This window comes from Sander vitreus, chromosome 18 (genome assembly GCF_031162955.1).
Source record: "Sander vitreus isolate 19-12246 chromosome 18, sanVit1, whole genome shotgun sequence".
Lineage (NCBI taxonomy): Eukaryota > Metazoa > Chordata > Actinopteri > Perciformes > Percidae > Sander > Sander vitreus.
In genome coordinates, this window is record NC_135872.1 from 25,574,977 (window position 1) to 25,588,084 (window position 13,108).

Genomic DNA, 13,108 nt, shown 5'->3' on the forward strand with positions numbered 1-13,108 from the left:
TCTTTCCAGGACGCTTCAGAGTCCTGGTGGCGTATAGGTCCTGGAGCTGCGGCAGATTGAACATCTGCTGAGGAGCAGATGTTCAGCTCCCACTTGAGGTCCTGGGAGATTTTAGTTCCCAGGAAGCGGAAAGACTCCACAGTGTCAATTGTGGAGCCACAGAGGGTGATGGGGGCAGTTGGGGCTGGGTTCTTCCTAAAGTCCACAACCATCTCCACTGTCTTTAGAGCGTTGAGCTCTAGGTTGTTTTGCTTGCACCAGGTCACCAGGTGGTCAGCCTTCCACCTGTAGGCGGACTCGTCACCATCAGAGATGAGTCTGATGAGGGAGGGGTCGTCGCAAACTTCAGAAGCTTGACAGACTGGTGACTGGAGGTGCAGCTGTTGGTGTACAGGGAGAAGAGCAGGGGGGAAAGAACACAGCCCTGGGGTGACCCAGTGCTGATGGTCTGTGAGTCGAGACGTGTTTCCCCAGCTTCACATGCTGCTTCCTGTCAGACAGGAAGTCAGTGATCCACCTGCAGGTGGAGTCAGGTACGCCTAGCTGGGAGAGATTCTCCTGGAGCAGAGCCGGGATGATGGTGTTAAAGGCAGAGCTGAAGTCCACAAACAGGATCCTGACATAGGTTCCTGCGGAGTCCAGGTGCCGGAGGATGTAGTGGAGGGCCAGGTTGACTGCATCGTCTACAGATCTATTGGCTCTGTAGGCAAACTGCAGGGGGTCCAGGAGGGGGTCGGTGATGTCTTTGAGGTGTGAAAGCACAAGGCGCTCAAAGGACTTCATAACCACAGAGGTCAGGGCGACAGGTCTGAAGTCATTAAGTCCTGTGGTCCTTGGCTTCTTGGGAACAGGGATGATTGTTGAGGTCTTGAAACAGGCTGGCACGTGGCATGTCTCCAGTGAGGTGTTAAAAATGTCTGTGAACACTGGAGACAGCTGATCAGTGCAGTGCTTCAAGCTGGATGGGTCCATCTGGTCCAGCAGCTTTCCTGGGGTTCTGTCTTCTAAAGAGTCTGTTGACGTCCCTCTCATGGATGGAGAGTCGTCACTGAGGTGGGTGGGGGGGGATGGAGGGGAGACCTTTGTGGAGGGCATTGGTGGGGAGGCCCAGGGCCCTGCTGAGGTGGGGGAGGTGGAGGTGAAGCACAGTGTCTGTAGGGAGGTGTCGTGGGGGATGGTGTCAGGACTGTCCTTTTGTCTTTCAAATCGACAGTAGAACTCGTTCAGGTCGTTAGCTAGTGTCGGTCATTGAAGGAGTGGGGGGGTTTTAGGCTTATAGCTGGTGATCTGCCTAAGTCCTTTCCAGACAGACGCAGAGTTGTTCGCTGAAAACTGGCGTTGGAGCTTCTCAGAGGACCGTCGTTTAGCCTCCTTCACTGCCTTGCTAAACTTGTACTTCGACTCTTTAAATCTGTCTTTGTCCCCACTCCTGAACGCCTCCTCCTTAGTCAGCCTTAACCTTCTGAGTTTGGCTGTGAACCAGGGTTTGTCATTGTTGTAACTCACCCTGGTGCTTGATGGAACACAGCAGTCCTCACAGAAGCTGATGTATGACGTCACAGCCTCTGTGTACTCATCCAGACTGTTGGTAGCAGTCCTGAACACATCCCAGTTAGTAGAAGCCAAATACGACTGGAGATCCTCCACAGCCTCACTGGTCCACTTCCTTGATGTCCTCACTACAGGTTTGCAGAGCTTTAGTTTCTGCCTGTACGCGGGGATCAGGTGAACCATGACGTGGTCAGAGAAACCCAGTGCAGCAAGGGGGACTGCGTGATAAGCATCCGTGACTGTGGTGTAACAGTGCAGTCCAGAATCCAGAATGTTCTCCTCTCTGCTTGGGCATTTAATATGCGGTCTATATTTAGGGAGTTCATGAGTGAGGTTCCCTTGATTAAAGTCTCCAAGGACAATAACTAGGGAGTCCGGGTTGGTCCGCTCCACACACAGTATCTGGTCGGCGAGCATGCGTTGAGTGTCCTGCACGTTGGCCTGCGGTGAGATGTAAACACCGACCAGAATGAATGAGTGGAACTCACGGGGTGAATAAAAAGGCTTACAGTTTATGATGAAATGTTCCAGGTCAGGAGAACAATGCTGCTGGATCACTGTCACGTTGTTGCACCAGCCGCTGTTGATGTAGAAACAGATTCCTCCACCTTTAGTTTTGCCGGAGAGATCCGTCTCTCTGTCCACTCTGAAAAGCTGGAAGCCTGCCAGCTGCAGCGCAGAGTCCGGTATTAATCCACAGAGCCACGTCTCCGTGAAGCACAAAAACAGCAGATGAAGAAAAGTCCCGGTTTCTCACCAACAGCAGTTGTAATTCCTCCAGTTTGTTGGGCAGTGAGCGCACGTTAGAGAGGAATATTCCGGGAACGGTGTGCGTAATCCTCGCTGGCAGAGACGCACAAGCCCGTTTCCCTCTCCTCCGGCGCCTCGCTGCGTGAGCAAAGGTGAGCGCACCTTTGACCAGAATGTCCAAAATTTCCAGTGAAGGGAGAAGAAAAGTGGGAAATAAGTCCGATGGTGTTGTTCCCCTGAAGCTCACGTAAATCCATCGGAGGGGGGCTGTGTTTATTTGTCGACAATCATTGGCCTGCACAGTATTGCGTTCGGGAGCAGGTGTGCACACCGGACTATGAGATATTGACTGTATCCTTCAGACTATTCTACCTCCCGCAAGAGTTCGGTGAAATTACTGTTATTCCTGTGTATGTGCCCGGACCGAATGACGAAGCAGCAGGGGAAAAAAAAATAACAGAGCTATAATGATGCGCTCGCCCGCTTTGCAGACCAGCCCATCTTCGTCCTCGGGGACTTTAACTCATGTAACTTGTCTACACATCTTCCCACTGTTCATCAATATGTTGACGGTTAAATCCCTGAGGCATATAAAGCGGTGTGCAGACCACCCCTCGGGAAATCCGACCATAATGTAATTCAATTCCTGCCTAAATATAAAGCTATGATCAAAAGGACGAAACCAGCCATCAAGCAGATACAGATGTGATCTGAAATAAACAAAGATCAACTCAGGGACTGCTTTGACAACACAAATTGGGACACCTTCTTTGAATCGGTGCCTAAACGACCGGTATCTGCCGGACCGAACTGCAACGCGGATTTCGGTGCCACTTAAATGTCTTCTATGCTGCTCTCTGATGCTCTGAAACAGACATTAGAGGCAACAGGAGCATCGCTGCACCTGACGCTAGTTAACACTTGACAGCAGGTAACGTTAGCCTACCGTTAGCTAGCAGCTAGACTATTCAAATATTCCCAAATATTAAACCCTAGGTTTCTAAATAATTGAAAACCTTAATCTTAATGAAAGAAAGATTGCCTTTTGCTCAGGCAAACATTTAATATAAAAACAAGACAGAGTAAAGCGGTAACATAAAACAGGCCTGGGAGGGTTTAAACACTTTAATGGGAAAAAGACTCAAAAAAAGACTCAAAAAAAGGTGACAGTCTTGTAGCTTGTAGTCAAAGTCTTTTAGATGAAATGAATAAGTTCTTCTGCAGGTTTGATGCTGTGGATGATAAGGGTGAGTGTGATGACATCTGCAAAAATCTCCCTATAGGTTCACCAAATATTTATCACAGAAGATGCTGTTGCCAAAAGCCTAAAAACTAAACTAAAGCCGAATAAGGCCACTGGCCCAGATTGCCTGAAAGCCTGCTTATTTAAAGATTGTGCCCCACAATTAAAAAGTGTTTTTTCAAGGCTATTTAACTTCCTCCTTGTTGCAGGTGTACCCACGTCTTGGAAATTTTCTTTAATAAAAAAGGCCCATACCTAAGAAGCCTGGTGCAAGTAAGCCTGAAGATTTCCGACCCATAGCCATCACTTCCATATTGTGTTTTGGTAGATCTCCTGACCTCTCAAGTGACCAGCGTGTTAGAGCTGCTGCAGTTCGCTTATAGAAGTGACAGAGGGACTGATGATGCTGTGCTGGTCCTTCTAGATTTCTAGTCCTATTCCTAGACTTTAGTGCAGCTTTTAATTCTATGAAGCTACACATTCTCCTGCAAAGACTAGCCAATATTAACATAGATAAGGGTCTGATTCTCTGGATCAGAGACTTTCTCTCCTGTTGCCCTCAGAGGGTATGTGTAAATGGCATTTTGTCAGGAGTGCATACCATCAGTACAGGCTGCCCACAAGGCAGCCCTCTTTCTCCTTTGCTTTTGTCTCTATTCACAAATGAGTTTTCTATAAATAATAGCACCTTTAAATTGATAAAATATGCTGAGTACATGGCCTTAGTAGGCCTCTTACCAAAAAAAACCTTGGTGAGGCCTCCTATCTAGCACACAAAGGTCCTTGAAGTATGGTGCAACGATAGCGAGATAGAGATCAATATGGCAAAGACAAACGAGTTAGTCTTTTGCAAAAAACAAGACACAACAACAGAGCCAGTTTTACTTAATGCCCTAGCAGTTGAAACTATGGGAAACTTTAAGTACCTAGGTATGGTTCTTGACAACCATCTGAGTTTTTTAGATAACAGACTATATTTATAAGAAATACTCACGACTCAGTCTCTTCAGAAGACTGAGCTGTCTGGGCGTCAGTGATTACTGAGCTAGTATACACCACACACATTGAAAGTGTTTTAAAAGGAGAATTCAGGCCAATTTTTACCTGAATCTTGATCGCTATCTATCTCAACTAACTGTGTGCATGTTTTTTGTTTTGTTTTTTTGTTGTTTTTTTTTTAGAGAGAAGAGGCTGTCCTTTATCAAAAGACAAAGGGAAAAATCATATTGGTGATCGTTGTTCGTGTAGCAAAGTAGGTAATTTTGTTTTCTCCTTACCTGCATGGAGCACTCCATGACAGACACAGCTATGACAGCATCTTCTATGGTCACCATCTCTCTGTACATGAGCCTGGCATGAGCTGTAAGGTTAAAACAATTCTGTGTCAGTGGTACAGTTCTGTTGGTTTCAGCTATTTATAAAACAATTCAATTCAAAACATGTCAATTTGTTTGGCCCAAAACATCACAAGTTCGCCATTTCAAAATGTACTGATTATTTTATTTATATATCTTTATTATTTTTATTTATAGTATACCAACAAAAATGCAGTAATGTATGGAGTAAAGGTTTCAGCCACATCACAACACAATACTGTGCATACAGTACAGTAACAGTTGACTGGGTGCTTCTCTAGTCGAAGCTTTATGAGAGTGTAAAAAGGAAAACCACTTGAATTACATGATATCTTGGCTATATTTTGCCAGAAGGCATGTTGAAGACTCTAAAGTCAACTGGAAGAAGGTACTATCCCTGATGAGAGCTTTTTGGTGAGACTAAACAAATAAATGAATGCAGCACAATACAGCAAAATCCAGAAAGAAACTTGATGGGAGTCTGGAATAAATCTGCCAGTTTGGATAAGATATTTTTTCAAAAACAATGAGCCCAAGAACAAAGTCAAAGCTACACAGGAATGGCTTCAAAACAACAATGTTAACATCTTTAAAAGGAACACACCGACTTATTGAGACTTTAGCTTATTCACCGTATCCCCCAGAGTTAGATAAGTCCATACATACCCTTCTCATCTCCGTGTGTCGTAACTCTGTCTGACGCACCCACCGCTAACCTAGCTTACCACAGATCATGGAGGTAACCGGCTCCAACTAGCCTACTGCTCTAGCCTGGTTGACACTAGACCCTTCTCAGTTGTAACTGAGAGTGGGTCTGGGCAAGCTTCATTAACAGCCCATTTCCAAAGGGGCGTGACCAACGGACGTTGCTCAAATGCCTCTGGGCTCAATTGGATAGTCCTTCAACCAATCAGACCAACGATCCGGGTGACGTAGCAGCGACAGCGGCATCAACGGGTTGCTGCCGCTTCGGTGGACATCACGCTGAATGTAAACAAAAAGCTGCTCGCCATCGCTGCGCTATAGTCATCGTGTAAAGCCCGCCTCAACGGTTGTGATTGGTTCCTCGATTTGGAAAAATTGGAAATGGGCTTGAATGGGCTCTTTGCCAGACTTGCAGAGCAAATGTCAAATTTGCCGGAAGTTCGTCAGGGTTTTCCCAGGCTACTACTGCTGCTCCCAATAAGTGACAAAACAACACCAACATTTCCCAATTTCATTGTTGTGATTTTTATAGTCACATCGTGTACAAATAACAAGGTCACATGAGACACAGCCATCTTCTAACGGTATACATATTGGGAACTATTCTCCACAGAAGGCGAAGCACTGCTACTTCTGCTCCTTGGGCGGAGTGATTTGCTCGCAGCACCTGAGAAGCCCCGTGGTGAGGAGCAGAGTGTAACAATGGTGCTTTTCAGGTGTTGCACTAATCACTCCGCCCAAGTAGCAGTGCTTCGCCTTCTATGGAGAATAGTTCCCAGTATGTATACGGTTAGAAGATGACTGTGTCTCATGTGACCTTGTTATTTGTACACACTGTGACTAAACAAAATCCCAACATGTAAATAGGAAAATGTTGGTTATTTTGTCATTTGTCAGGAGCAGTAGGCTAGTTGGAGCCGGTTACCTCCAGGATCTGTGGTAAGCTAAGCTAGCGGTGGGTGCATCAGACAGAGTTACGACACGCACGGAGATGAGAAGGGTATATATGGACTTATCTAACTCTGGAGGATACGGTGAATAAGCTGAAGTCTCAATAAGTCGGTGTGCTCCTTTAAGTGGTCTAATCAGAGCCCAGATCTCAATCCAATCCAGAATTTTTGGCTGAATTTCAAAAGGGCCGTTTACTCACCATCCACGTGCAACCTGAAAGAGCTCAAGCAGTTTTGTGAAGAGGGCCTTTCCGACCGGAGGGATTTTTGCAGTTCTTAGAACTAAATGTTCCTAGAACACTTTTTTCGTCGTGTTCCGACAGGAAAAATGTGGGGATTTTTAAGTTCCTCTGGCTGCAGTAGCGTACTTTTTTAGCTCCTGCTTCAGAGCAGGGTCTTTTCCCTTTTCCTAGGTGTACTTGATTGGTCGAACTTATAAGTCACGCCCACTGCCAACTCGGAACTTGCAGACAGAGCAACAACGGGACATTTTTAACAATTTTCACCATCTTATTAATCATTAAATTCACTTCTGACAACGTTTTAGGCGAGAAATTATCAGTTTAGAGTTCGAATATAGGCAGTCTTGCGAAAATTGATGCCGAATTGACAATTTGCTTCGATGTTTTCGGAGTTGAGAAGCTCCATGAAGTGAGGCGACAGCCAACAAGCGCCTGGAGGTCTCTCAGACCGCTCTCGTAAATAAGACGCTTTTATTTCACCGTTGACGGTTCGTTTGTTTAAATATCACAACACATGTCCATCATAAGATTAACGGGAAGCTGTGGTTAACTGTCTTTTCGGAGTTAAACTCCACAAGCGTGTCCTGCAGCTCGCCGGCCGTCACACACACAGTCACACACACGTCCACACCGCAGCTTGCGTCACTTCCTTACCCCTCCTACCAGTCCCTATGGCCACTTGGCCAGTGGGAATGCAAACGGAAAAAAAGATTTTGGGGGAGAGTAGTTCTTATAACTGCTTAGAAGTGTACTTTTCCCTCTAAAAAGTACAAGTACTATCCGGTCGGAAAGCACCTTATAATAGTGAAAACCTGCCGTAAAGCTGACAGAGACCTATGCACACTAAGCTCAAGGCTGTAATCCTAAAGGTGCATCTTCCAATGACTGATCTTGAGGGGATGAATACTTAGTGTATGTGTGTGTGTATATATATATATATATATATATATATATATATATATATATATATATATATATATATATATATATATATATATATATATATATATATATATATATGTGTATATATATATATATATATATATATATATATGTATATATATATATATATATATATATATATATATATATATATGTGTATATATATATATATATATATATATATATGTAGTATATATATATATATATATATATATATATATATATATATATATATATATATATATATATATATATATATATATATATATATATATGTGTATATATATATATATATATATATATATATATATATATATATATATATATATATATATATATATATATATATATATATATATATGAAAATAATTAGTCCTATTAACCAGAAACTCAGCTTAGTAGTGTCCCATGCACGAGTAACTTTTAAATCCTGTTAATTACAAACCAATTTTCAATGGATCTGACACCTGATGGGCTATGGTTTTTTCTGACAGTCACTCAGCCTCCCTGGCTTTCCTGCTGCTACCAGGGGACGGCTACCAGGAGCTACATTATGGCAGCTAACGCTAATGTCAACAATCAAGTTTCCCTGGTACGGAGCCTCGCCTCCAACACAGCAAATACACAACAGTTATTACATGTACAATTATTACATTAGGAGGCATTGAGGCTGAAACGATTTGTCATAAACTGAGTAACCATAGTGTTAGCCACGATGCTAACGGCATCGATTACTAAGCCAAACAGTGATGTCACTACTATTTTAGTTATTTGTAAGCAACCCGTTTCTTGCAGATTGTCACGTTACTGAGAATCCAGCTGTTAGAAGGTAATATATGAAGTGGAAGCTAACTCTGACAGTTGTAGGGCAGCTAACATTTTTAGCTGTCCATGAAGCTCCCAGCTAAGCTCCTATTACTCGCGACGCAGTTAGGAAACCAGAACGTGCTAACTAATGATAACATAAGCATTTTGGCTTAGTGGCTGTCGATTTTAAAGTCATGTTAAAACTATTTCCCATTCTTCTTCCGATTTCCAGCCGCAGCCTGTCATCCCCCCTGTACTAATGTTACTCGCTACGTAATGTTCTCTGTGATCTTAAAACCTCACAATGCCTTGTGTTTTCTAGTATAAATTTTTTTACTATTCAAATTATATTAGACTTTCGGAATTCGTTCCAACAGCCCTAGTGCCTACGTATTTCACAATGTCATTTTTACGTGACAATGATTCTGCCGCGTTTACATTAGTAGAGAGATACATTTCATCAAGCCAAGTGCCCCAAGCTGCATCAACATATGACGAAGTGTGTGTTCCTCCACATTAAAAACTGCACAGGCAGAGGGGGGCAGGACATCAATGTAAATACATTTAATGAGTAAGAGAGACAGGAGTAAAAAAAACAGTGAAGGAAAAAACTTGTATCTCCCCTCAAAGTGATCAATGCTACTTAACCAATAGACCATATATTATATACCTAAAATAGAAGTATTTTAAACTAAGTAAAGCTCTGTAACATGAACAGTCTATAGTTCCATAGAACGATAAAATCTGAGCGGCAGTTACTGGTTGTATTTAGCCGCTACTAAGGTTGGGCATCGTTTGGATTTTAACAATTCTGATTCCAATTCCGATTCTTCCTTTCGATTCCGGTTCTTCTCGATTCCAATTCTTTGAGGGGTGGAGATGAAACGGGTTCCATGCTTATTTCACAAATAAGAGGAAAGTTTTATTTTGATTCAATGGTGGGTTGCAGTTTTAACGAGCTTTTTCAACGTAAAATAAAGCCAAATCCTCCAAACAACTCCAATAAAGCAACGATTCCACTGGAATCGTAATTTTTGAAACGATTCCAGGCAGGAATCGGTTCTCGATGCCCAACCCTAGCCGCTACAGAGCTCCGCGACACTGGCTACCAGCGCCAGATGTTTAGCCGTCAATAGGTGACCGTGTGTCTTGTTGGAAAATACCAGCACCACCATTCTGTGTCACTGAACAACAGTGGATAACGATGTATGCATGCGCTGGGTCTGTGTCGTTCAGACATGACTTTCTTTATGAACTCTGTCATACATGGATGTCTACAATGTGTTAAGTTAGCCCAAAAAGTCAATCTTGAGTTTTCTTATAAATGACAGCAACATGCTCAAAAAGTTAAAAATTCACATTTGTAATCTCTCTGATCTTCCTTCTGCTTTAAGAAAAGATTAAAAATCCTTCTTAACACAATGTCATGGATTACCTTTATAACATTTGTGTGGCAGAAGAAACTGTCAATGGACATTCCAAAGCCAGATGTCTGGGCCTAGGCCAATAGTAGACAAGTTGTTAAAATGTTTATATTGAGTTTAAAGCTCAGTACAGACCAAAGATCCGTGACGAGACGAGTGGAAACTGTTGAATCTGCAAAAACACATTTTATTTCTCTAATTCACGGCTTTGTCCTAGGCACTACCTCTCTTCAGTCACTCTCTAGCTCGACCGTACATACCGTGCTTGGGGCGCACGTTGAGGCTCCGACAATCTGCCATTTCAACAAGTTAACAGTTTGTAACTGACTTTACAAGATTACTTTTCTATTAGCTATTGAAACAGGTGACGTCCCTTACGTTCTAAAACCAGCCACTGGTGACTTGACCAGCTGAGTCGCAGGCGCCAACATCAGGTGGCTTGGCTCAAGCTGAGACGGGGCGAGTAGACCCCTGCAACTTTCCTCTGCCGTTCTAAAACGGTTTTGTCTCGTCGCAAATCTTTGGTCTGAACTGGGCTTTATATTAACATTTTAGACTTCCGATCCTTTTAGTTTGAGAAAGATTTTGTAGTACAAATTAACAGTGGTCAACGCGAAAGGCAAATACTTCAGGAATTCACTATTAGGACATTTTAAGAATTGACCACAACCACTAAATATAAGGCTGAGATCAAGTCAAGATTTAAATTGATTTCAAATGAATTAAAATTAAGTCAAAATTCCATCCTTACCTTCAGCCAGTCTGCTAAGACTCTCCAGCATGCGGATGGTAGTGCGGGCAGCGTTGCGGCCGTCACTTTGTCTCTGCAGCTGGTAATAACGTGTCAAGATGCTGTTGGCCTCATCAGACACCTGCGGCTGCAAGCGTTTAATCACACTGAAATAAGCCTTAATTTTCTCCATGGACCACAGGCTGGCAGACTCAGCAGGCAGTCCTAAACGCAAAAGAAGAGGACTAACATTTTACCACTTTTATCATGAAGCCCTTCAGGGAAGGGGTGTGTGATGGGACAACATTACAATTATCGTTACGTTATAATTATCACAGCATTCCATCATTATTGCTGTTACGATATAAATTCACAATAAAAGTATTTAATGCCTTAAATACAAAAACAATATTAATAATGAATCCTTATCCTACAGAGTATTTTTTCAGTGTTCTGCCAAAAAAATATTTTGCAATTTTTTATAAATCTATGATCATAGGCATTGAAGATCTTTTTTTAGTGCATGTATTTTACACTGCATTTATAAATTTAATCTATTCAGCTATTGATTTCCTTGGATTGTGGTGGCACCGGAATCGTGTTTGCAGCTGCTGCCGTGGTCCTGCTCAACGCCCCACTACGCTCTGCTACTATTATTACTAGTCATGGTTCTATTACCTTTATTGTTACTATAATTGCCACGGTCACTTTCTTTGCATTCATTTGATTCCCAATCAAGATACACTGGTAAAAATTGCTTTTGATTGTTAATATGTATTTAAAAACTGTTCTGAAATGCAAAATAATAGAATTTTAATCATGTGATAAAATATGCGATTAATTGCGATTAACTATAGAACTTCAGCGATTAAAAAAAAATGTAATCGTTTGACAGCCCTAGTTATTGATATACTGATTTTTACCTGGGATGATAATGTACAATCTTTTCACTATACCATTGACATACATAATGCTAATGATAATACTGCGATAATTATCACATCAACAATCATTAAAATATTAACACCAATATTCATTTTCTAAATTAGTCGTTTCGCTTTTAGCATTTCATATACAAATTCAAATAATCCCCTACCTCTGTCCTCCAGAATGAAAGAGGAGATGATGTGGTCCCACTCTGCATTTCTGGTGTCCAGCAGAACTAGCACCAGGTCAAAACGACTCAGCAAAGGGCTGGCCAGAGCTACATTCACAGATAGTGGCTCGTTGGGATTGTACTGGCCTTTAGGGTTGGTAGCTGCCAGGATGGTTGTTCGAGTGTTCAGCTTACACACCATACTGGAGAGAGGAGAAAGAATTGTCATCAGTTGTATTTGCATGCACATAATACATTGCTATTCCCTTATTTAAAAATCAGTGACCCATGTAGTTTTTGGTAAGCAATTAAACTCCTTGTTGTGTATAACGTTTTATGTAAAATGCAAAGTGTTTATCTGCATCAGCACAGGTTTTCTACAACACAATCCCCCTTTGCTGTTCACTCTAAATCCTGCCGTTCAGATAACCTTGATGACATGCACAGTCTTGTAGCAGTTGGTAGTTAACAACAGCTACAAGAGTCTTTGACTGACTTTATTTCTGACATTGTTTACTGCAAATCTTACAACTTCACTAAAATAAGTTTAGAGTTAAGTTAAGTTTAAAATACATTTTTTGGGGTCACCTTATTAGTGATCACCATATTTTGCCATCTTTGATCTGGTGAGGGGCAGTGATGACACTGCTATTTTCAAAGACCTTACATACCTTATTACCCCTAATCCCCATTAAAACTAGATGATGTTGTATTTCTTTGACTACACTGGAATTCTATGAGCATGTGAACATGTATGGATGGCTGTCCTACCCAGCTTTGGCCACACTAATAGACTGTTGTTCCATAGCTTCATGGATGCTGATGCGGTCATGTTCCTTGATGCTGTTGAATTCATCAATGCAGCACAAACCACCATCTGACAGGACCAGGGCTCCTGCCTCCAGATGCCAATCACCCCCATCTTTAACCGCTGCTACTGTCAGTCCTTTGACAAATGACATAATGTGTTAACAAATTCAGTTAATGCAGTAATACATAAACTGATTAGATATGTTGCATGTAAGCATGTAAAATTACTAATCATACATTATATGACAAAATCAAGATATTTATGACAAATTCCTGATAAATGGCTAATATGTGGCACTGAAAACAAACTCCTTTAACCTGAGAGCTGACAGTGAACCTACCTGCACTTGTTGATCCAATTCCAGCTGTGAGTACAGAGCGAGGCATAATCTTAGCTGCATACTTCAGGAACTGAGACTTCCCTGTGCCAGGGTCCCCAACCAGCAACATATGACACTCACCTAGAGAGGGCAAGATTAAAGGGTAACTTCCGGGGGGGTTTA

The 13,108-nt window shown here is 42.2% G+C and overlaps 1 protein-coding gene across 2 annotated transcripts in view; it reads right to left on the minus strand.

Moving 5' to 3' along the window:
• The window catches only part of mcm9 (minichromosome maintenance 9 homologous recombination repair factor), a 30,889-nt gene that overhangs the window by 7,928 nt on the left and 9,853 nt on the right, over positions 1 to 13,108 (minus strand). For both annotated transcript variants that reach the window (XM_078275081.1, XM_078275080.1), the window contains exons 9-13: positions 12,947 to 13,066; positions 12,567 to 12,741; positions 11,796 to 11,998; positions 10,721 to 10,924; positions 4,822 to 4,904 (exon numbers count right to left, since the gene is read on the minus strand). In XM_078275081.1, the coding sequence (XP_078131207.1) occupies positions 4,822 to 4,904; positions 10,721 to 10,924; positions 11,796 to 11,998; positions 12,567 to 12,741; positions 12,947 to 13,066 (785 nt within the window). The remainder of the gene's footprint in view (positions 1 to 4,821; positions 4,905 to 10,720; positions 10,925 to 11,795; positions 11,999 to 12,566; positions 12,742 to 12,946; positions 13,067 to 13,108) is intronic.